The following is a 26170-nucleotide window of genomic DNA, read 5'->3' on the forward strand; positions in this document are numbered from 1 at the left end:
ATGAGATGGGCTCTGATATTGCAGCCATATGTCATGAACATAAGATTTATTAAAGGAACTGATAATGTAGGAGCTGACTACCTTAGTAGATTAGGAGAATAATGGTGTTGATATATACTTTGCATATTAATTTTCCGGGTGATATTCATTCATGTTGAAATAATTTACTTTAAGGGGAATTGTAATTTGTATGGGTTAATATTAATTGGTACAACACCTGTAATTAGATATATCATGACTATAAATTGATAAGAAAATATATTTTCTTACTTAACGGGGGAGGTTTGTCACAGCCAGCGTGTGACTGTTGGATATGTAGATTCATTTTCATGCATCAATGTTTCATTAGTTCTCGAGTTGGTATTAAAGTTAAGTTCATTTTCCCAATAGGAGGTGAGGAGGGATTTCACCAGCTTCGAGTCGGCAGTCACCTGGCAGCCCTGCCCTTGCTCGGACTAACCACCACCGCCACGAGTGTCTAGTGCAGCTGTATACCGTTCCGTGTGATTCTACTTTGGAATCGAGTGCAATTGAATTTATTTGAGAAATTGTTGCAGTGCTGTGAATCAGTGATGATTTCAATTTATTTAGTAAGTTAATGGCTGCGGTCAGTGAGGAACAGAAAGGTTACGGTCGGTGGCGGGAAGGTGTGTGGTGGTCCGAGGCTGGGCCGTGCTCCAGTGACTCCCGACTCAATCATTCCTTCATTATTAACTTTAACTTAACGTTAATATACAAATTTATTTGATATTCTTGTAATATGCATTTAAGACGCTGTTTCTGCTTAAGTATACTGACTTTTAATAAGAATAACGAACTTTGAGGTTATTTAACAATGGCAGAGGTGAAGTGCTGGTTTGAAGTTACCCGACATTAAAGACAAGTAATTTATTTGATTGTAAATATTGTGAATATTTGTTTTGAATATATAGATATGAAAACTTTACTTTGTTTGATGATACCTGTGTTTGCCTGGTCAGTAAGGATTTAGTGTGCAATGATGCAAAGAACCTTATAAAACTCTATTGATAATATTTCTGGGGAGCATATTACTGCTCGGTTAAGAGTTTTATGACAAAGATCTACTGTATACTATAGTTTTCATGTTTTTTTTCTCTTTATTCACTATTAATGTGTTACTTTAAATGTTTAAACATAAGGATATTTCATGTATGTGAGTGCTAAGGTGTGTGTATGTGAGAGTTTAGGCACGTCTGGGAACGTATCCCCATTGACTCCATGTTATAATGGGATTGCTGTACGATGGATTGCTTTACGAAGGGGTTTTCAGGAACGGAACCCCATCGTATAATGAGGGTTTACTGTAATTAGGTGTGTATGAGCCACTGTGGCGAAAAAAATCAAAACATTTTCCGGTAAAAAATGCCAATTCCGTATTTAGTCACACCGAGTCGGGTGAGCTATGTGAGTAGGAATGGATCCCACTGACTTTGTCCATAAGAAAATATTTTTTTTTTATTACAGTACCCTCGTGTCCAACACGGTAATACAGTGCTCGTCAGAAGTATCAAGCGCCCTGCATCCCTCCTACAAAACAAACCTTTCAACATTGAAAAAAACATATAAATAATGCATTTTATTTACCTTTAGTGCTTTATAGGGTATCCTTTACGCTTCTTCACGGACCTGAGACGTCTTGGAAGTGAAAGGGCGAGGTTCCTCAGGTGCTGGAGGGGTATTTTGTCCCATGAGTCACGAATGGCGGCTTCCAGCTTAGGCAGAGAGCTCACGTCCTTCCCTTGGAGATTCTTCTTTACGAAGTACCAGAGGTTTTCAATTGGGTTGAGGTCTGGGCTATTTCCTGGCCAGTCTTTCATGAATGATACCTCGCAGTCACGAAGCCAATTGGTGACCGATTTGGCCTTGTGAGCAGGTGCACCATCCTGCTGAAACACTCGTGCACCTGTGAGCTCGAAGGAGTCTGGTAAATGATCACACAGAAGCTCCAGGTAAACATCCTGATTCACTCTGTTGTTCTTGGGAAGCACAACAAGCTTCCCCAAACCTTGACCAGAAAAACAACCCCATACCATGAGTGAATCAGGATGTTTAACTGTGCTTTCAACATACCGTGGGTCAAGTGGGTCACTACCTTTGCGCCGGTACACACATGCTCCTCTGTTACAGGTGACACTAAATGTTGCCTCATCAGACCACAACACTGACAACCATTACTCCTCACCCCAGTTAAGATATTTGTTAGCAAAGGCAAGCCTACGAAGTTGCTGGTATTTTGTGAGAAGAGGTTTTCTCACAGGCCTGTGACTTGTGTAACCAAGTTCATGGACCCTACGAGACACTGTGCGCACAGACACCTCACCAAACACTTCCAGGTTGCTCTCCTTTATTTTCCTTGCACTCGCACGAGGATTAAACGCAACTGCACGTTTTAAAACATTAACAGACCTTGGGGAAGTTTTCCTAGGCCTACCAGACCGCGGATTCTTTGTGAGAACGTCACCACTGTTTTCCACTCGAAACCGCGTGCACCACCTATGCACTGTCGATCGAGCCACACCAACCAATTCACTAATTTCCTTTGTTTGGTGGCCTGCCTCCTTTAGAGCAATGATCTGGGATATGATTTCACTTGATAGTTCATGGGTAGGTGCCATAACAAAGTGGCGAAAGCCAAAACACTGCTGGACACTCAGTATAAAAGGGCACAAAAGAGAGGGAGACGCGGCGGAGTTCCTCTCTCTCAGGCAGCCCGTGGGCAACTGAGGTGGGAACCAACCAGCGCGTCAGAAGGCCTCAGGCTACCGTGATGTCATGCTAGCGCCTCAAACTTGTGGCTCAATTTTTACTACCAAAAATGGGTGATTCTTTTTTGGCCATAAGTATTGCGCGCCCGGCGGTAGGCGCTCGATAATTTTGACGAGCACTGTACTGTCATGCACGGGTCCCGTGTTGGACCAAAAATGTGTTGAACAAACAACAGAGCTTATGGGGAAAAATGAATTATGTCAGCAACCCTAGGAAAAGTCACTCTAAATACCTACCATATACCCATACATATACTGGTATTAATGTAATTATAATAAATGGTACTGTACTATGAATGATATCTAACCTTTTAAGATAGTGTTGGTGGGCTTGCTGGCCTTGGCAATGTCCACATTCCTCTCCCCTTTCTTCTTCCTCTTGATGATTTTTAGCTTGGTGGCCTGAGGGAGGTGCCGTCGCTTCTTGGGGTTCTCAGAAGGCTTCCTAGGCATCGTGAGCAGAGTAAAATGCAGTAGCAAGGGCAGAAAATGCAGCGAGAAAAAAGCACCTTCCAATAAGAATTATGCGACTGAGTGGCGTTGTGGCAGGAGAAATTTAAACAAAACATCACGTGAGAGCAGAAGCATTTTAAATTGGGTTCATCATGATCACGTCATGATAGCGGGTGGGGGAGGCTACTTGATTGGAAGTTTTGATTGGCTGTCAGCGTCACGGGAACGTCCAGTATGACCGTGTTGGACTGGGGGTGATCGTGCTAGAGGTGAACTCTGCGAATTTCACCCACTTCTCGGAGCTCCGTCAGTGTTATACTAACGCAACCATGTTACAGTAATTAAATCGTATTACAGTAAAACCTCAATTTAACGACATTCATTGTAACGGGAACCCCAAACTAATGGCACAAATCTCCTGAGGAATATTTATGCAAAGAAAAATCTAAAAATTCCCAAAATCTCCCAAGGAATATTTATGCAAACATATTTAATAAATTCCCCCAAAATGGATAAAATTTAGAAAGAAATTCAAATGTGGCCAGTGCCACATGTATCTCGATCATCTGTTTGCAGTTTCCCACCAACTAGGTAGCCTATGTTCATGCTCACCCAGTCTTCCTCCCGCTTAACCTGACTCAAAAGCATCCCATGTGTGTGCTTATTTTGCAGGATTTCATGACTTTTTTAGGCAGTGACAATGCCAAAAGTTCAGGAAAAACGGTCAAGGAAGGTACTGACACTCAGAAAAAAGCTCAAAGTGGTGCAGAGGTTGGAGAGAAATGAGTCTAGGAGGAGTATTATGGAAGCGTTTGCAATTTCTTCCTCCACCATCTATGATCTCAAGAAACAGGCAGCCCAGATTAAGGAGATTTTTGCTAAGAGTGAGACCAGCAAGGGGATAGAAAAGAGGCAGAACCTACGGCGTCCTAAATTAGAAGAACTTGATCGTGCATTATATGAGTGGTTCCAACTTAAGAGTTCCGAAGGTGCACCAATCTCTGGCCCACTACTCATTGAACAGGCCAAAATATTTTATGAGAGGCTAGATATTACCGACAAGTGTGTTTTTTCATCTGGCTGGTTGCACAGATTCAACCTTCGCCATGGCATTAGGTCCATTGATGTCAGTGGGGAACAAATGTCTGCTAACCAAGTGTCTGCTGACGAATATAAGGAAACATTTCAAGGCATCGTCAACAAGTACCATCTGTCAGCTGATCAGATTTACAATGCAGATGAAACCGGGCTGTTTTGGCGTTGTTTGCCAGGGTCTACCTTAGCAGGTGGTAACGAGAAGGTGACACATGGTTTTAAACAAAATAAAGACAGGATAACTCTTTTATGCTGCGCCAATGTTTTGGGGAAACACAAGATAAAGTTGCTGGTGATTGGTAAATATACCAAACCACAGAGTCTTAGGAAAGTAGCCCACTTGCCTGTTCATTATGACCACCAGGGAAATGCATGGATGAGCTGTGAGGTGTTTAAGCAGGGATTCTTTCATGTATTAGTTCCTGAAGTCAAGGAGAATTTAAGACATCTGGGCAAGCCTGAGGACAAAACAGTTGTACTCCTCTTGGACAATTGTAGGGCGCATCCCCCTGCCAGTGAATTAGTGTCAGGGAATATTTTTGCTGTCTATCTGCCCCCTAACATCACAAGTATGATCCAACCTATGGATCAGGGGGTAATCCAAAACCTCAAGATGCACTATAAAAAGGAATTTATGCGTATGGTCCTGAACTCAGACTCAGAAGTGGTCTCAGTACAGAAAAACTTCACTCTAAAGGATGTCATTTATTTTGCCTCCAATTCCTGGAAGGACGTGAAGGGTAAGACTTTCAACAGAGCATGGCGAAAGTTGTGGCCCACTGTGACACAAGATGTAGACCACTTTGATGAGGATGGCGAGTTTGAGGGATTTGCTACAGCCCAGAAACTCAAGAAGAACATTCGCGACATGGTTAATGGCAGTGATAAGGTGGAGGTTGAGGACCAAGAACTGGAAGACTGGATGGACTTAGAAGACAATGTACCCGTCACACAAACACTTGATACTGATGAAATTATTGCTGCTGTGCAAGGACGAGCACCAGAGGTTCAAGAGGAGGAGAGTGACGAGGAACTAGAAGTGTCACCCAATGTGCCCTGGGCTGAGGGATTGGCAGCATTAGACACTTTCATAAGGTTTGCTGAGAGGCAGCATTCACTCACTGCTCAACATGTTCTATCATTGCACAGTATGAGCAATATTCTACAGGATGCACGGAGAAAGGCCAGCAAACAGGCAGACATCCGAACCATGTTTGCCAGAGCCAAAAAGAGGGTCGCCGTAACCTCTAGCGACCTCCAGCCTCAACCCTCAACCTCAGCCCAAAGTGATCTCCCTATGGTACTGGTACTGGATGAAGATCCTGATGATCCACCAGTGCCACCAGTAGGCCCCCAGTAACCCCAAAGTGAAATAAATTAGCATGTAAGGTTAGCTTTAAGAACTAATGTTATAGACTTCATAACTTAGCGAACTTATTTACATAGTGCCATTTAGTCTACTCCAACCTGCCAACTAACTTACCTGAATTACTGTACTGTACTTACCTGGATTACTGTACAGTACTTTACTACAACACCACACCTACTTGCTTTCTTTTGTTCTACAGGGTAAATATAAAATTTCTTTATTGATTTTGTATGTCTGCACATGTTTATATGCTTAAAAATGTGTTAGCTTGAGTTCCAGGGGTATCGATAAATTACCTGTACACTGAGCCTCCTGACTGAATGTAAAAAAATAAAAAAAAAATCTTTGCACATTATGTTGGTTCATATTACACCATAAGCCACATTTCTTAATTATAAAATCTCTCAAAACTGATACCTCGTGAGAAGGAATATTGATGAGCTTTTGACTCTCACCTACGAATTTATGCGAGAAAGTACACTTGCCCAAGTGTTGACTCGATTTCTTAAAGTTTCAGACGAACTCCCTGGGTCTGGCAACATTCACTTGATTGGGAGTTAGCAGACGGAAAGTCTTTGCCTACCCTGCAAACATTATTTAATTGTGTAAAAGAAAGCTAATCTTGTGAAAGTATTACTGTAGTTAAGTTTAACATCTATTTGTTTTAGGTCAATAACAATAATTAAGTGAAAAAGCGACATTTGACACATTTCCACTAGTCACCATTCATGCTAGCAGTGTTACAATGTAGCATTTTTCCTGCTAAATTTAGTCATTTTAAAAACTGTTTTAAAAGCTATCTAACTTGTAAAAATTTAGATATTTTCTATATATCTGGTGTTCATTTAAAGTCCTGTCTAGCGTTTTTTTCCTTAATCTTTCTCAGTCTGGCAGATTTTTATCACTATTGAGACCAATCTAGCAGATTTCTATAACTACTTTGGCAACACTGCACGCCAGCCCAGGCCTAACGTCAGTCACCATCATGCAGCGGAATGGAATGGGTGCTTCAGACTTTGTTACGATTCCCCACCCCTCCCCCTCGGTGTAAGCCCCAATCTAACGGAATTTTGTTTTTCTCGGCATGCTCAGGGCCCCCTAGGGTGCCGTTAAATTGAGGTTTTACTGTAAATGGTACTAATTTTTTGCGCTACATGCTGGACTCAAATCATGCTGGACAACGCGTGCTGGATGCGAGGGTACTGTACTTATGAATTTTATTGTGTCCAAGCCTTCCTTAAATTTTACTGTGCTATGCAATAAACTATTTATAGTGGCATTTGAGAAAGGTAAGAGGCAAATGGGATATTGCCACGAGTTAGAATGAACTGGTGGGGTGAAGCAGGTTGGTGGCCACGATGCATTTCATGTATGAAAATATCGTCTTGTGTGTGGCAATAGATAGATAGATAGTGTGTTAGAAATGGCCTTTATCGAGTCAAAACCTTGCTAAACTTATACAGTACCCTCGCGTCCAGTACGCGTTTGTCCAGTACTATTCTCATCCAGTACGATCGGCAAAAAAATAAAATAACTCATTACTGTAGTATGGATTTGTTGGGCTAGTATGGATCAGCTACGAAAAGTGGGCCAAATCCGATGAGTTCTTCTCTAGTACCGACGTTCTGTGTCCAGTACTATTACCTACCCAGGCACAGGAAGATGGCAAACATTGAGGAAAGTTTCCCTAGTACAGTACTGACAAGCCAGTACAGTGCACCTTCCTCGAGACTTGTGTCGTGTGCCAGTCACATTGCAGTATTGCACTTTCCTCTGATGACGAAGACAACAATGTCAGTGTGTGACTATGATGGATTTATGAGGGAGGTTGAGGCACAGAGGCCTCCTCAGGATCCTGAAGGTCCTCCTTCAGGGGAATATTCATTGTTCGACAGCTTCAGGAAAAATATATTGGTAGGAGAAGGGATCTATATTTTGTTTTTGTTGATTTGGAAAAGGCCTTTGACAGAGTCCCTAGAGAGGTGGTGAAGTGGGCAATGAGAAAGCTTGGCTTGGAGGAGTGGCTGGTTAGGGTGGTTATGGCCATGTATGTGGGTGCTCACACCCAGGTAAGAGTGAATGGAGATTTGAGTGATGAGTTTTCCGTGAATGTTGGTGTGCATCAGGGGTCAGTCTTGAGTCCTATGTTGTTTATCATGGTACCTGAAGTCCTTTCACGTGACTTTAGAAACGGACTCCCGTGGGAGTTGTTGTATGCTGATTTGGTGTTGATTGCAGAGAATGAAAGGGAGGTGGAGGAAAGGTTTGGGAAGTGGAGAGATGGTATGGGGCACAAGGGTTTAAGGGTAAATGCAGATAAAACAAAAGTGATGATATCTAGGGTTGGTAGCGGTACTGTCAAAGATGAGGGAGAGTGGCCATGTGCAGTTTGCCACAAGGGCATGGGAAGTAATTCCATCTTGTGCGGTGTGTGTGATAAATGGGTGCATAAGAGATGTAGTGGTATCAGAGGTAGACTGCGAGATAATGCTGATTTTATGTGTACGGCGTGTCGGGATGAGCAGGTGGAGATAGTCAGATGTGAAAGGATTGAACTTGCTGGTAAATCTCTTGAGTGTGTGGAAGAGTTTTGTTATTTGGGAGACATGTTGTGTGCTGGAGGTGGGGCTGGAGCTAGCTCTGTGGTTAGGGTGAGAAGTGGCTGGAAGAAGTTGAGGGAGCTCTTGCCTCTCCTGACATTGAGAGGACTCTCCCTACGTGCTAAGGGGTCTTTGTATGCAGCATGTGTTAGGAGTGTAATGCTGTATGGTAGTGAGACCTGGGCAGTGAAGGAGGAAGATATTCGCCAGCTCAGTCGTACAGAAATGACAATCATTAGGTGGATGTGCAGTGCGTCCCTGCATCCAAGGCCTGGAGGGGCTGGGTTTATGATGGAAGAGTTGAGAGGTAGGATGGGACTGGAGTGTATTGGTGTTGTGATGAGGAGAGGTAGATTGAGATGGTTTGGACATGTGGAGAGGATGGGGGATGATAACTGGGTGAGGAAGGTGAGAAGTGTTAATATTGGAGATGGGGTTATGAGGGGTAGACCTAGAATGACATGGGACGAGGTCATTAAGTGTGACCTCAGGGTTAAGGGACTGAACAGGGAGGCTGCAATGGATCATGCAGCGTGGAGAGCCGCCATTAGGTGACCAAGGCCAACACATGCAAGCATGTTGGAGCCTTTAAAAACGAAACAAAACGATTTAGTCCAGTACTGCAGTACTGTCTGACAAAAATCCCATACTGGACACAATGGTACTGTACTGTGCCATGCAGCAGACTGCTTATAGTTTTATGAGAGAATAATGGCCGGGCTTTTGTAAGAATCCTGGACTTGTACAGGCATTTGTCCGGCATTTGATAATACTGTCCGGCCTCAGCAAGTGTCTGGGAAATCCTAAATCCGGGAAATAGGGGACTGCCAAATCAAGGATCGAGTGTACAGTAAATCTGATTACAGACTCTACTGTGCTTTGCAAAACAGACTTCACATCATTGCATATGCTAAGGATGCACCTTCTTCAAGCAAGAATATAATGTAAAGGGTGTCATCATATGAACAAGGCTAATATATGAGGAAAATTTTTCTTCACAGAACTTAACTTTCTTTTAAAACCATTTACTGTATTTATTTAGTTATTTACTTTTTATCTTACAGATGTAGTGGTTAACGATATTTGCGGTAGGTGAGGGCGCTCACCATCCATTCACTTGACGTAGTGCTGCTCTCGGGTTCCTGCCCATTCCACTTTTCTTTCCTTCCTTCCACTTTTGTCTTTCTTTCCTTCATTCTTTCTTCTTCCATTTGTCTACAGGTGTCTCTACACTGAGTGACAAGCCAAATGGTTTCCTGTACACCAGGAAACCATTTACTGCACTGGATGGTAACCATATAACCAAATTATGGCAGCTAGTGGTTTAATGGATAATTAAGGTGCTCCAATCAGATGGAGCCAGTGCAGGTTTATAACTAAGGAGTGGTTGAGGTTTATTGTGCACGTAAAGCCACTCAGGGATGAATAAGGCTGGTCACTCTCATCTCAAATGTCAGGACCAACTTACCTAGTCCCTGGCACCTATGCTCCTCATGGGGCAACACACGATAAGCTGATGAATGAACGAATGAGTGTTTAAAGACAAACTACTGAATAAAGCAAAATACTTAACTCTACAACAGAACTATAGTAAGACTGTGAAAACTAACCCTGGTACCACAGATGCCAATCTTGTGTACGTAGTCATATTCCTGTCTGACAAATGCCTTGCGTCGTTCCTCCAGCAGCTGGGAAGGTACCAATCCTGTCCGTCGTCCCGCACTACTGCTGCCTTCAACCACCTGTGCCTGCCACCAGTTGGGGTCACTCTGGTCCACAATCTGAGCCAGACAAGTGGTGAATGGTTAGCCCCCTGAATTCCATTATGTTGTTTGGTTTAGGCTACTCTTGCTACCTCCAGATAACTTATTTCAGCATGGGGTACACCTCTACAGTACTTGTAAAATGAAAGACAACCTGTATAGTTAACCCTTCTCAGCCGAAGAAAATCATCATCATCATCATTTTCATCATCATCATGACCTTTTTATCCCACCTACAGACAGGGTGAGTTCTATATAACAAAATACTGTACAGTACCTAAAGGTTTTAAGGGACTGTATATAGCTTTCTGACAGCATAGGATTTCCTGCTATTGAATAAAATCACGATGAGTTAGCCACACAGCCAATGTAAGAATGATGCCTGAGCCAGACTTAGGGCCTGAGTCAGTCTAAGTCAGACTGAGATGGACCCACCAAAATTTGATATGCAGAAACAAGGCTTGAGTCTCTCTCAGGCTGAGGCAATGATCCCAAGTCCACCTCTGGGTGGGCTTGAGTGGGATTTGAACACTGAGGACCATTTACTTGATGATTTTGTTGGGAAGATATGCTTTTCTATCCATCTATCTATCTATTGCCAGACGCCTCAATCCCGTTTGGGGTGGCCACAAACAAATCGCCTCCAAGTCGCCCTGTCCCCTGCCATTTCACTGCCCTGCTCCCAACTCACACCCCCCTCTCTCATATACCTCTCCACCCCATCCCTCCATCTCATCCTCGGTCTCCCCCTCCCTCTTCCACCCTCCACCTCACTCACATACACTCTCTTCGTCAGTCTTTCGCCCTCCATCCTCTCCACATGGCCAAACCACCTCAGTGTGTTCCTCACAACGCTTCCTATCACATCCACATCCACACCACAACGCTCCTTTATATCCTCATTCATCAGCCTGTCTCTCCACGTGACTCCACAGGCTCCTCTTAAATAACTCATTTCCACTGCTCTCACTCTTGACCAGTGTCCTTCCAACAATGTCCAAGCTTCACTTCCGTACGTTAGAGTTGGTATCACAATACTGTCATGTAGTAACTTTTTTACTTCCATGCTCACTTCCCTGTTTCTTATCACTGCTTTCAAGGAACCAGCAACCTTTCTTCCCTGCTGTACCCTTTCAAGTACTTCACCCTCCAAACCTCCATTCTTACTCATCACACTACCCAAATACTTAAACGTACTCACATTTTCCAATTCCTCACCATCCAACCTCGCTGTACATTCACTGACTTCACCTCTCTCAAAGACCATCACTTTACTCTTCCCTACATTCACCTTTAGGTTCCATTTCTTACACACTCTCTCAAACTCATCCACCAAGCCTTGCAGCTCCCCTTCGTCTTCACTCAACAACACAGTATCATCTGCAAACAACAGTACAGGGAGTTTCCAAACACTATCCTCTCTCACCAGGGCCACTCCAACATCCACTACCCTACCTTGTACCTCTTTTATTAACCCATCCATGTACAGACTGAACAACCATGGAGACATGACACATCCCTGTTTCAAACCAACTTTCAAAGAGAAAAATTCACTTAGTTCACCATCCACACGCACTGCAGCCTTCGCACCATCGTACATACTCTTCACAGCATTCAACAACTTCCCATCTACTCCATATATTCTTAACACTTTCCACAATCCTTGTCTATCCACCCTGTCATATGCTTTCTCCAAATCCATGAAAGCCGGATACAACTTCTTTCCCTTCTCTAGAAACTTTTCCACTAAAGATCTAAGAATGAATATCTGATCTACACAACCTCTTCCCTTCCTAAAGCCTCCCTGTTCTTCTCCAACTAATTTCTCTGTTCTTTCTCTAACTCTGTCTATAAGTATCCTACCATACACTTTTCCTATTATACCAAGAAGACAAATGCCCCTATGATTACCACACACTTCTTTTTCCCCTTTTCCTTTGTACAAGGGAATAATTATACCTGACTTCCAATCCTCTGGGACTCTACCTTCCTCCCAGGCCAATCTGCACATCTTCCACATCCATTCTACTACTATCTCTCCCCCATGCTTCAGCATTTCACCACACACTCCATCAATTCCTGGGGCTTTCCCCAATTTAACTTTCTTCATTGCTTCCACAACTTCTATCCTACTGATTTCTTCCTGTCTTCTCACCTCCCTCCTTCTCCCAGCCATTCCCCAGCCACTTATACTCGCATTACTTCCATCCTCTATGTTCAACAATTCCTTAAAGTGTTCTCTCCATCTGCTCACTTTTTCTCCCTTCTCCACTAGTAATCTACCATTTTTATCTTTCACTCCCCTGCTAACTTCACTTCCACCCTGTCTTACCCTTTGCACTTCTCTCCAGAACATTTTCTTACAGTCGCTCCACTTTACACTCAAATTCCTTCCAAATTCCTCATCCACTCTCTTCTTACTCTCTCTTACTAATATTTTCACCTCTCTCTTCCTTTCCACATATAACTCTCTCTTCCGCCTCTCAACTTCTTCCACGCCCCTATTTCTCATCCATTCATTGTATGCTTTCTTCTTTTGTGCCACAGCCTGTTTCACCTCTTCAGTCCACCACGCTGTTCCTTGCACCCCCCTCCGTCTTCTCTTCCTTCCACACACCACATCACATGCTGCACATATTTCTTCTGTAAATATCTTACACACACCTTCCACGTCTCCCATCTGCTCCAATTCATATTTGCCCAATCGTTCCTCCACTTCTCTCTTATACTCTGCCTTTTTCTCATCTTCTTGTAACCTTTCCACTCTCCTTGCAACTACTCCTTCCTCTCGTCTCTCCCTTCTTCTATTCCTCCATCTTACTTGCATCCTAATTCTGGCCACCACCAAGTACTGGTCAGAAAGTCCACTCCCCCAACCTCTATACACTCTTGCATCCTTTACACATCTTCGCATCCTTTCATCCACACACATAATCAATCATTGCCTTCCTTTCATTCAGTTCACCACCCACCCTTCTCATCACTCGCCATGTATACCTGTGGATCATTTTATGCCTGAAGAGGGTATTGGCTATTACCAACCCCCTCCCAGCACAAATGTCCACTAACGCACTCCCATTCTCATCTATCTCAGCAGGCACACCCCACTCACCAACTATTCCATCCACCTTCACATTACCAACTTTACCATTCATATCACTAATCAAAAACACTCTCTCATTCCTTCCAAACTTTTCCATGCACACTTCCACATTTGTCCAGAACTCTTCTCTCACTCTTCTAGCACGATCTTGCGTTGGCGCATACACACACACAATCGCCCACATTTGTATTCCAACTTTCAACTTTACCCACACAATCCTTGCCCCAGCTGATCCATACTGTCTTATGCTCTTCTTCCATCTTTTACTCACAACTATACACACTCCTTCCTTTGCCCTCTCATTCTCATCTACTCCTGCACATATACCCCATCCATACTCCCATTCTCTCACACTTTCTCCTCTCCATTTTGTTTCAGTTATTCCACATACATCCACTTTCGCATCCTCAAGCACCTGGACAATCTCTCTCTCTTTCACCTCATCATTCGCTCCTCTTACATTCCATGTACACATTACCAAGTCCTTTGTCCGGTCCTGGGTCGTCAACATTTGGTCAGTCCTTGTCCGAGGCTTCTTGTTTGTTTTTTTAGTTAGTTGTTTTCCAGGGAGGGGCAGTTTTTTTGGCATGCTTTTACAATGATGAAAAATTTATTAACAACCTTCCATGCACCAATAGATAGTGGCAGCTTAAGATCCTTGGCAATGAATATTTGAAATTTATACAAAATACCTGGCTGTCAAGATAGACTAGATTGATTTCTGAGAAATGTGAATGTTAGATGCATTTTGAGGTTAAAACCTGGGGACCCCATTTTTTAACATAATTGGAGTACACTGAATTTGATTAACCCGGTTCCCAAGCTGAATTTTAAGTTCTTGACCTTCTAATCTGCATAAACAAAATGGCCACCAAATTGCCTTTTTTGGACAATTTATTTAAACAAGCATTTACAGTATATCTCATGTATACAGGTCTTTTCCGGACCAAGTCAATGATGTACAGTCAAGAATATCACTCATGTTTTTTCTGCTGTACCACATCAAATTCATACAAGGGGTCTGGTCATCACTTTGTTGCCGACAGGCGCACATTGCTGTGCACCTCAACTCTGATTTGTGACATTTGTAGCACTTATTATTGCAGTTTTTTTGGCATGTACATGAAACCATTTCAGGGCAGCTTTCTGGGACTGGACTCAGAGACATCAGAACAGGCTTTAGTCTGAAATCACTGCATTCCCATCCCACTTCCACAGCTGCAGGTGGGTCAGGTGTGGCACAATGTGCATTTCTTCAAACCATGGCTTGATAGCATACTCAAATCAATTGGAAACAAAGTTCATCACCTGTTGGTGGCAATGCTTCTAGTTAACCAGTCTTTTACAAAAAGATATATTGTGTTGAATCAAAAGAGAATATTCCATGCACGTTAAATATTCTGTGGACAAATGATTCTGCAGATCTGCCTCCTTGGTAAGTTCAACAATGCCTAGTTCTTCAGCAGTTTGTGGTGCTCTTTGAAGACCTTCCATGATGATTGTTTGGTGTGATTTGCAAGACAGGAGGTGTCAAACCCAGCTGATGTGTGAAACAGTGTTGTGGACAATCAACTTGGTAGACCACTGAAAACTGAATCAATTGGTATATACGGTAGAAGTCCAATTATTCGGCATCCAACTACCTGGCAAATCAGACATTTCGGCAGTTTTGAGAAATAGTCCCATTTATGAAAGTCTTTGATTATTCAGCAGATATTCTGAATTTTTTGTCAGTCTAGGAAGTTTCCCATAGGCTCACCAGCTACCTACCCGCCTTAGTGAGTGAGATGGTGGAAGTGACGGGATGAGTTTACCACTGCTGTGAAGCTCAGAGGCTACCTCTTTCTCTCATAGCATAAAGAGAGGACAATTGTGTAGCGAGTCCAGCATGAGCATCTGTTTCACTATTCTTCCAAGCTGTTGCCGTGCTGATGCCAACATCTCTCAATTCGTCCATGTGTTTTGTGAACTTTGTACTATAACATCCAAGAGGACTATCCATGTGTGCTGTAAGCACCGTAACATCATAGTGGAGCTTCGTAACACCCGAGAGCACTAGCCATGTGTGTTATGAACATCGTAAACATCTTAGTGTTTTGAAAATGGCCTCAACAAGTGGAAAGCTATCGGGTGTTAGCAGGAAGTGTATGCACAGGGTGTTGCCTATTGCCTGGAAAATTGAAATGTTGGAAAAATTAGAAGCTCATATGAGTAGAAACCAGATAATGTAGGAGTTTAACATAAACTCATCTACCATCGATTACATTAAGAAACAGAAGAACGATCTGTTCAAATTTGTGTCTCAGGCTTCTAGTAAGACTCAGAGGAAAGCAATGAAAAAGGCAAAGTTAAGTGAGCCGGATGAAGTGCTGCACAGGTGGTTTGTGTCACAACGTTCAGAAGGGAAGCCTGTTTTGGGGCCTCTCATCATAAAAAGGGCCAAAATGTTCTGTGCTGAAATGAAGAAAACTGAACCAAGATTTTTCTCTGATGGGTGGTCGAGAAATCTCAAGGCTCAGCATGGCATCAGGCAGCTGGATGTGAGTGGTGAATCCCTGTCTGCCGATGCTGATGCCACCGAGAGGTACAGTGAGACCTTCAGTAATCTCATAAAAAAACCACGAGCTGCAGCCTTGCCAGATATATAATGCAGATGAGACAGGTCTTCTGTATAAGAGCATCCCTGAAAGGACTCTAGCAAGGGAAGGAGAAAAGGCTGCTAAAGGATTTAAACGCAACACGGAATGTTTAACGGTGTCAGTATGTTCAAATGCCTCAGGAACGCGCATGCTGAAACTTATTATTGTGGGAAAATATAAGCACCCGAGAGCATTGAAAAATGTCAAGCATTTGCCTGTTTGATATGATGCTCAAGGAAATGCCTGGATGACTGCAGGAGCTTTTTGTACTGGTTCCACCACCACTTTATTCCATCAGTGAAGGCTAATTTGACAACAGAGGGTCTGCCTGACAACTGCAGGGCTCATCCTCCTGCCAATGAATTAGTGAATGGGAACATTTTTGTTGTGAGCCTGCCCCCAAATGTCACATCATTAATTCAGCCAATGGACCAGGGACTCGTTCAGAAAATCAAGACTGCTTACTGTGTTGCTTTTGCTAGACAACTGTTGAATTCTACACTTCCAGTGCATGAATTTCAAAAACAGTTCACCATCAAAGATGCACTTTTCATGGCTGCCCTAGCCTGGCAAGATGTGGAGCAGGCAACTTTGCAAAAGTGCTGGAGAGAGCTGTGGCCAGGTGTAACTGGATGACACAGAGGAGTTTGTTGGCTCTAGAGACAAGTTAGTAAGAGACTACAAAAATATTGTACAAATTGTTCGACATGCTCCACAGTCCCACATCCTAAGCTCATTGACGGATGATGATATTGCTGAGTGGGTGGAGCAAGACACAGATACACCAGTGGTTCAAGAGCAGACCAATGAGCAACTAATTATGAGTGCAACAAATCCTGAGGTTATGAAGGTCCAGGAAATCGAATGTGATGATGCAGTAGAGGAAGATGAACAGGAGAAGTCACCTAGAAGGAAGCAGCAGAGGCCAATGAAAAATTGTTACGGTTTCTTGAGAGCTCATCTAATTTTAACGGTGGTGAAGTGATGCAGTACATCATGTTCAGGGACTTCCAGACTAAAATGGCAGCATCTGTGATGCAGGCAACCTTACTTGACCTCTTTTAAAAAGCTGACAAGAAAGCCATCATCTGCTGCTCCCTCCCCATCACCAGCAGCAATCTCTGAAACTCAAGCCTTACTGCCGTTGCAACAGAAAGATGACCCTGCCATTGTCAATGTGGATGACCTGGAAGTGATAGACAGTTTTTAACCAGAGCCCTTTGAGGAGTCCTTAGAGCCTGCTGCAGGGCCCTCTATTGCTGGGGACTTCTCCCAACAGTAACAAACTCCAATCAACCCATTCTAATGTCATATGTAAATACAGAACCTACTATAAGTTAGGTAAGTGCATCTGCCCTTGTAGGCCTGCTGTGCCATTACACTTATATATGTTCACTAATTTCTTTTTTTTTTTTTCCAGATTAAGGTATAGTACTGTATTCATTACAGTATTGTACAGTATCATGCAGTATACAGTCCTCTCTCCAAACATACTTGTCATGATACAAGTAGTAATGGTGGTGTTCACCAATACATATAAGGTACTGAGTGGGTTGGTTTTTCGATTATTCAGCAAATCTGATTAATCGGCATTAGCCTGGTCCCGTAGATGCCAAACAATCAGACTTCTACTGTAACTCCATTACTTTGATGCACCTGACATCATCCAAAGATGATCACAATGCATACAAGGGAAGTGGGAAACCAAAAGCATTAGGACACTGGTGTCCTTTGATGACACAGCTGTTTTAAACTGGCTGTGTACAGCATGAAACACCACCCTTGAGTCAGCTTCTTAGTGTGTGGCTCTTGGTGCATTTTCAAATCAGTGGTCACTTTTGATGACCTGGCCTCAAGTTCCCCCCTGAACCCTCCAGCAACAACAATTTTTTTTATCCTTCAATAACTGTGAGGAGAGTTCCTAGGACAAGAAATTTGATAGGTCAGCTTTGTTGTCAGCCAATGATAGATAATCCTTTCAGTTTTTTGTAAGAGGCACATCATGACTCTTACTAAGTCATCTACCTGGCCCAGTGGCTTTGCTTCAGTGTGTTCTGGTAGCAGCCTTGTCTCTTCCCTATACCTGTTGAGACAACATCTATTAGTTGATATGTAGAACCCATTTTCAGCACTATGCTAACATATGCTTGAGACAGACCTCCAAAGGTCAGTGCATTATCAGGCTTTCGCAGAGATACCACTGGTGCTAGTCCATTGATGATCCTTCTTGAAGTTCAGAAGTCTCAGGGCAATTATGCCTTTTGTTATCACATCTGCCAGAGCAGACTTGTTCCCAGTGTTGACTGTACCATTCATTTCTGCAGGAAAAAATGGGACTGGATGATGATCATGCTTTACCACAAATAGCAAGTCAACTGGTCGATCAGCTTTATAGGCAGATGTTCGAGGGCACTGTTGTTTGCATTCAGGAGAGCTTCCTTGTCTTTGTCCTTAGTGGCCTTAACCACTTTATACAGAGTGGCATATGTTGGGGCATTATATATATTCCTCTGGAGGATCGCACAGAATGAAACATCTGGTTTGTCCCGTTGCTCTGCTAGAATAAACCTTTTTTGTACGAAGTCATATATTTCTTCTTGTCAAAGCTCCTTGCCTCGAAGCAGTGAGTCTTGGATTGTTGCTGTTGCCAATTTTTTTTCTGACAAGGTTTCACAATGGCTCTGGCTGCGGAACAGCTGAAAACATGCCTAAACCCTGGAAGATCAATAGCAAGGCACTTTCATCATCGATATCACAGTCTTGACATGATTTGGTAGCTTCACTGTGAAGGTTTGTATTCCCAAGACAAAACTTGTGCATAGCATGAGTCTTGGCTGATATATGTTACCTCAGATTATATGACAGGGTCCACCTGCACAGTGCTGATTTGTCTTAGCAATACCAATGATTCCACCACGTTTTTTTCCTGTGCTACTTCACACCATGGCTTGCTATGAATCTGCATGATTGAAAGTTTGAGCATATCTCTTGACAACAAAATTGCCTCTCCCAAACTCTGATGCTATGGCCTCTGGAAGTTGGTGCATTTCAGCTAGATATATTGAACCCCATTTTGCAAAGTTCAGATGGTCACATAGCTTGAAGTAATAATAATAATAATAATAATAATAATAATAATAATAATAATAATCTGGCCTTTTGTTTCTCAAAAGCGCCAGTTCTTCCTTTTGGGAATTCACTAGCGCTCAACACACATAAATTATTTTTACAGTTACAAGAATTGTGACATTTCTTGTATATAATACAAGCTACGTCATATATACATGAAAGTGGCAATAATTAAACCCTATAATCATCCGTCATAGTATCTCTCTCCAGGTCATAGCATTTTGAAAAAAGAAAGGCTTTCAGCTGTCTCTTAAAGGATTCAACAGTAGAGAGTTGTCTTATGGACAATGGCAATCTGTTATATAATCTAGGGGCTCTATATGCAAAAGAACGATCAGAGAAAGATGACTGGTGAATGGCTCCTGGCTCATCAAGACGCAAGGAATCATCTTCACTGTGTAACATCACACCCGGGCGTGCCGACGGGAGTTTTAACAATTCAGCAAGATACTTCGGTTCACCAAACTTAAGACCCTTGAATGTAATAAGACACAGTTTAAATTCAATTCTAGCCTTTACTGGTAACCAATGCAACTCAATCAGAAACAGGGTAGTTGAGGTTCTCGGGGGGAGACCAAAGATAAGCCGTGCCGCCCTGTTCAACACAGACTGAACTTTTGTTAGTATATTATTTGGAAGACCAACCCACAGTGAATTACAATAATCAACACGAGACAAGACCACTGCATGGACCAATGTTAAGAGGCACCGTCTATTCAGGAATCTTCTCACAGAGTACAGATTTCTGATATGCAAGTTACAACCTCTTACAACCTGATTAATATGTTCTTTGCAATTTAACTTAGAATTAAATTAAACATCCAGATTTCGAACAGAACTGACTGGATGCAGCTGTGACATGCCAATGTTCAAAGCCAGGGCATTGTCAGTGTCATCACCCCTTCTGTTTCCTCTGAAGATGATGATCTCAGTTTTACCATCATTCAGCTTAAGTTTCCTCTAAGCCATCCAAATCTTAATATCAGACATTAGAGATTCAAACTTTGTCTTAGTAACATTGATATCTGACATCTTAACATAGAGCTGGGTGTCATCAGCATAAAAATGATAGGACACATCATGAGCATCAAGTAGAGACGGTAAACTATTTGTGTAGATAGTAAATAGAATTGGACCCAAAACTGATCCTTGAGGGACTCCAAATAGAAGAGGAGCAGAATCAGAGCTAGCGTAATCAACAACCACTCTCTGAGATCTGTCCGACAGATACGACTTAAGGAGCAAAAGGGCACTATCACGAACGCCATAAAAATACAGATCATCCAATAATAGTTTATGATCTGTATCAAAAGCTGCAGACAGATCCAAAAGAACTACGAGAGAGGACATCCCACTACACGTGTTTGCCACCAAGTCACTCTGAATCCTTGTTAGTGCAGTTTCAATTGAATGGTATTTTCTGTATGCTGATTGAACAACAGGAACAACGATGTTGTGTTCCAGTAGTGGTAAGAGTTGATCGAGTATGGCCCGCTCAATAATCTTGGATAAAAAAGACAGGTTAGAGACAGGACGATAATTTGTCATGCTCTCAACATCAAGGCCAGGTTTCTTATTTAGGGGCATAAGCAAAGCACGTTTCTCAGACTGCACAAAATTACTTTCTAAGAAGCATCTATTTATTATGTTGCAGATAAAGTCTGCAGCATGCTCATACACATCAGGCTGTTGTGACATGTTACACGGATCGAGTGAGCAAAATGTTTTATTAAGTTCTCTGATGTAACATTTGACTTTGTTTACATCCAGTGGATGAAATGTTGAAAGCAAATGATCCCCGGTGCACCGTGGCTGGAAGTCAACTGAGTATGCTTCACTAAGAGAAGTCCTGTCTAAATCACTTCTTATGCGAGATATCTTACTTGTAAAAAAAGAAGCAAAATCAGAAGCCAATTGCGCATCAGATACAGAAGTTGGTTTAACAATTACATTCCTCCGACCAACCAAATTGTTCACAACTGCAGACAGTTTTTTTTTTATCACCACCACATGAATCAACATTATTTTGATAATACCTAGCCTTTTGGGTTTTTACAGCGTGAACAACTGCTCTTCTCACAAAAACATAACGCAAACGAGTTACTTCGGTCCACTGCAAGCGCCACTCACATTCTGCCCTTCTACGTTGTCTACGCAAAGAATTAATGGATGGACCATACCACGGAGAATTATCACATATAGTGAATGGGAATGGGAATGCTGGTGATAGGGAGAGCTGAAGCTCCTGTTTCACTAGCTATCTAACCATCCCCCTTTGCTGACCTTTTCAGTGTGACAGTAACATGGAGAGTAGACCAGCATACTCTCCCAAACATTTCCTCTAACTATCTATGCACTACAGCACATGCACTTTACATTTCACACAACGTATCCCACTACGTTACAAGGGTTGGCGCCAGCAAGGGCATGCGGCCAGGAAACTTTGCCCCCACTACCTAGTGGCGGACTTCTGGGGGAAGGCGTGGCGGGGGTTCTGCCAGCATAGATCGTGGGTCCAGGGCGAGATGGGGCTCGGGCCTGTGCTAGAGGGTACAGGGCATTGCGGTTCCCAGGCTGCTGCTTCCGCCCAATAGAGAGGGGCCCGAACCTGCGAGTATCACCCCAGGAGGCTGCCCTATCAGTGGGTGTATAATGGCGGGATAGTTGCAGTGCCAAGACGCGCTTGGAGGGTGTCCCTGCAGCTGTCCTGGCAGGGTGCCCCGAGGCCACTACCACAGCCACTGGTAAGCTAATGGGCTAGGGGTCCCAGATCCATTGCCTGGACCTGGAACTGTGCAGTGAGTGGGACCTGTGCTGTGTCTGTCCCCCTTTATTAATACTGAAGATGACAAAACAAAATAAGTTTCAAAGCAAGTCTGAGGACAGTAAATCACCCATGGGGATGAGGGTGGGTTCATGGAATGTGGGAAGTTTGAGGGGAAGAGCAGGGGAAGTCATTGAGGCATTAAGTAAGAGGTGGGTGGATGTGGCGTGTTTGCAGGAAGTCCGGTACAGGGGTGGATCAGCCAGAAAGATTGTTGGGAAGGACTGTTGCTATAAGTTGTTTTGGCAGGGGGGCACAGACGGATATGGAGGTGTTGGTGTGATGGTTGCAGAGAAATGGGTGGAATATGTTATGAATGTTTTGAGAGTAAGCGACAGGATACTGGTAGTGAAAATTCTGTTGGGAAGAAAGATAGCTGCGATTATATCGGCATATGCTCCACAGGCAGGATTGGATGAATCAGAGAAAGATAGATTTTGGGATGATTTAATACGTGTAGTGGGCGGTATGCGGGATGATGAGATAGTGATTTTGGAAGGGGACTTAAATGGTCATGTAGGTGAAGCAGCACAAGGTTATGAAAGAGTGCATGGGGAATGTGCGTATGGTCTAAGGAATGCAGAAGGGGAAAGGATACTTGAGTTTGGGGAGGCAAAGGACATGATTGTGTGCAACACATATTTTAGGAAAAGAGACAGTAGGTAAATTACGTATGAGTCTGGGGGAAATAGCAGTCAGATAGATTTTCTGGTTAGGAGAGCCGATAGGAGGTTAGTGAGGGATGTTAAAGTTATAGGAAGTGAGGAGTGTGTGCAGCAGCACAAACTATTGATTTGTGATATGGTGCTTAAAGAACAAGTGATGAAAAAGAGGACTTATGTACCTAGGAGGAAAGCATGGAAGTTGAAAAACCAAGTAGTAAGGGATGCCTTCTATAGCGAGTTGAGGAGAGTGGTGGCTGAACAGAGAGCTGTAGACAGAGGCGTTAATGAACAGTACAGAGCCCTCAAGAACAATTTCTTGAGAGTTACTGATGTAACATGCGGCTGGACAAGAGGACCACCAAGACATAAAGTAACCTGGTTGCGGGATGAGGGTGTAGAAGCTGCAATTAAGGAGAAAAGAAGGCTTTTCCGGGAATGGAAGAAGGGTGGAAGCAAAGAGGAATATTTGGCTGCCAAGCATAGGGCTAGAAGAGAGGTATACAGGGCAAAGTCTGAGTCACAGAGACAATTACTTGATAACCTAAATCATGGGGAAAGGAAAAATATATTTAGGGTGGCAGGTCAGGTGAAGAGGGATAATCGGGATATCATAGGTGAGCAGTGTGTGAAGAATGATGAAGGAAGGGTAGTGGCGAACAGTGAGGATATTAAAGATGACTGCCGAAATGTTGAAGGCCTCAGGTAATATAGGGGTGAGTTTAGTCACTGACCTGAAAACAGGATTATTTATAAGTGTGTTGTCCCAGATGATTGGCTGAAGAGTGTAATCGTAAATGTGTATAAAGGGAACGGTGATGCCCTGGAAAGAGGGAATTATAGAGGTATAAAGCTTTTAGATCAGATAATGAAGGTAATGGAGAGAGTTTTAGAAGGTATGATTAGAGAAAGAGTGAATATTGATGAGATGCAGTTTGGGTTTATGCCAGGTAGGGGGACCACTGATGCCATATTCATTGTTCGACAGCTTCAGGAAAAATATATTGGTAGGAGAAGGGATCTTTATTTTGTTTTTGTTGATTTGGAAAAGGCCTTTGACAGAGTCCCTAGAGAGTGGTGAAGTGGGCAATGAGAAAGCATGGCTTGGAGGAGTGGCTGGTTAGGGTGGTTATGGCCATGTATGTGGGTGCTCACACCCAGGTGAGAGTGAATGGAGATTTGAGTGATGAGTTTTCCGTGAATGTTGGTGTGCATCAGGGGTCAGTCTTGAGTCCCATGTTGTTTATCATGGTACCTGAAGCCCTTTCACGTGACTTTAGAAACGGTCTCCCGTGGGAGTTGTTGTATGCTGATGATTTGGTGTTGATTGCAGAGAATGAAAGGGAGGCAGAGGAAAGGTTTAGGATGTGGAGAGATGGTATGGGGCACAAGGGTTTAAGGGTAAATGCAGATAAAATAAAAGTGATGATATCTAGGGTTGGTGGCGGTACTGTCAAAGACGAGGGAGAGTGGCCATGTGCAGTTTGCCACAAGGGCGTGGGAAGTAATTCCATCTTGTGCGGTGTGTGTGATAAATGGGTGCATAAGAGATGTAGTGGTATCAGAGGTAGACTGTGAGATAATGCTGATTTTATGTGTATGGCGTGCCGGGGTGAGCAGGTGGAGATTGTCAGACGTGAAAGGATTGAACTTGCTGGTGAATCTCTTGAGTGTGTGGAAGAGTTTTGTTATTTGGGAGACATGTTGTGTGCTGGAGGTGGGGCTGGAGCTAGCTCTGTGGCTAGGGTGAGAAGTGGTTGGAAGAAGTTGAGGGAGTCCTTGCCTCTCCTGACATTGAGAGGGCTCTCCCTATGTGCTAAGGGGTCTTTGTATGCAGCATGTGTTAGGAGTGTAATGCTGTATGGCAGTGAGACCTGGGCAGTGAAGGAGGAAGATATTCGCCGGCTCAGACGTACAGAAATGACAATGATTAGGTGGATGTGCAGTGCGTCACTGCGTCCAAGGCCTGGAGGGGCTGGGTTTACAATGGAAGAGTTGAGAGGTAGGATCGGACTGGAGTGTATTGGTGTTGTGATGAGGAGAAGTAGATTGAGGTGGTTTGGACATGTGGAGAGGATGGGGGATGATAACTGGGTGAGGAAGGTGAGAAGTGTTAATATTTGGGGTGGGGTTATGAGGGGTAGACCGAGAGAGACATGGGACAAGGTCATTAAGTGTGACCTCAGGGTTAAGGGACTGAACAGGGAGGCTGCAATGGATCGTGCAGCGTGGAGAGCCGCCATCAGGTGACCAAGGCCGATACATGCAAGCATGTTGGAGCCTTTAAAAACGAAAACGAAAACGAAAACTTCAGGACAATAATGGTCAAAAATTGACCTGAGCTCATTGTTGTAAATATCAACCAATTCACCAGAAGAAAGATTTGAAGAATCGATGGAGTTTAAACGTTGATCAATTTCAAAACACATCAACTGGCGGTCAACATTGTTGTAATTTCTGAACCTGATGACCTTTTTATATGAAGGGGATTTCGGGACATCAAAACTAGAGTGATCAGAGCATGGTCAGAGATGAGGGGATCAAATGAGTCAACCTCCACATCTGATACGCACCTGCAACCAACAGTGCACAAGATCAAGTCAAGGACATGTCCTGAGACATGAGTTGGATTACTCATATGATTGAAAAAATTGTTCTGGGTGATCAACTCAAGGAATTCTGAAGAAAATGGTTTTGACTCTGGACTGTCAACCCAATAACTGAAATCACCACAAACAAGAAGTCCTCCAGGTTTAAGAGAAAACCCTTCAAGAAACTGCCCAAACTCCTCCATAAAACCTCGATCTCTGCCTGGATGACCTGGTCGATAGACAATTGCAATTCTAATGGTATTCTGATGGAAATTTATTAATACTTCCATAAATTCATATGAAGATGGGGTCAGGTCTGAGTCAATGAGAGAAACGTTTGCAAGTGCTGCCGAGTAGATGAGTGCTACGCCTCCTCCCGGATAGTCAGCAGCAGGCCTGGGAATACTAATAATAGAATGTGTCTTAGGCAAAGCATTACGAATAATATCAATATCAGACTCATACAACGAGGTTTCAGTCAAGCACAAAATGTCAAGCTCGTGCTGATTTAGAGTTTCATTAATATAGTCTATCTTATTACGGATGGAACGAATATTTAAAAGACCCATCCTTAACTGGTTCAAGAGGGACGTAGTCAGTTTTTTGAATGGTCAAAATTGGTGTTTTCAATCAATCTATTCCTATGAGAAATCATAATTGGACATTCTCTACTTGATGCCAAATGGGCAACCGACTGTGACTTTTAATTAGCATCTTGATGTCTTAAAGAGGAGCAGTTGATGCATTTGGGAGAATTTCTGTTACTACAGTCCTTAGATTTATGGGCTCCAGCACAAAAGACGCATTTAGGTTCATCACTTTTCCTAGAACATCTTTCAAATGTATGACCAAAGCCTTGACAGTGATGACACTGTGTAACCCAGAATCTATCGAAAGCGCGACATCTTGTAAGATCCACATAGATGTAATTGCCCTGTTCTACAATGGAGGATCTCACCTCTGGCGACATCTTCAAGACAGCAGTTTTGGTGTCATTCCTTGACCTTGTGAAGAGAAGGTTGAGGGTACAACCTCGATCAACGAGCATCTTTATTTTATTGTTTTTTCTCAGAATATTTGGGATGATGTCAGTCATCCAAGGAAGAGGAAAGGCCTGTCACAATCATTTTAGGCAAAGTTTTCTTTGGCTCTAATA

General features: G+C 43.1%; 1 protein-coding gene across 2 annotated transcripts in view; it reads right to left on the reverse strand.

The window, feature by feature from the left end:
- The window catches only part of vari (MAGUK p55 subfamily member vari), a 269199-nt gene that overhangs the window by 120879 nt on the left and 122150 nt on the right, over positions 1 to 26170 (reverse strand). For both annotated transcript variants that reach the window (XM_080276416.1, XM_080276415.1), the window contains exon 7: positions 9914 to 10084. In XM_080276416.1, the coding sequence (XP_080132542.1) occupies positions 9914 to 10084 (171 nt within the window). The remainder of the gene's footprint in view (positions 1 to 9913; positions 10085 to 26170) is intronic.

The sequence above is a fragment of the Coenobita brevimanus genome, chromosome 65 (assembly GCF_032717465.1).
Source record: "Coenobita brevimanus isolate Jiangsu-jjx chromosome 65, ASM3271746v2, whole genome shotgun sequence".
Classification (NCBI taxonomy): domain Eukaryota; kingdom Metazoa; phylum Arthropoda; class Malacostraca; order Decapoda; family Coenobitidae; genus Coenobita; species Coenobita brevimanus.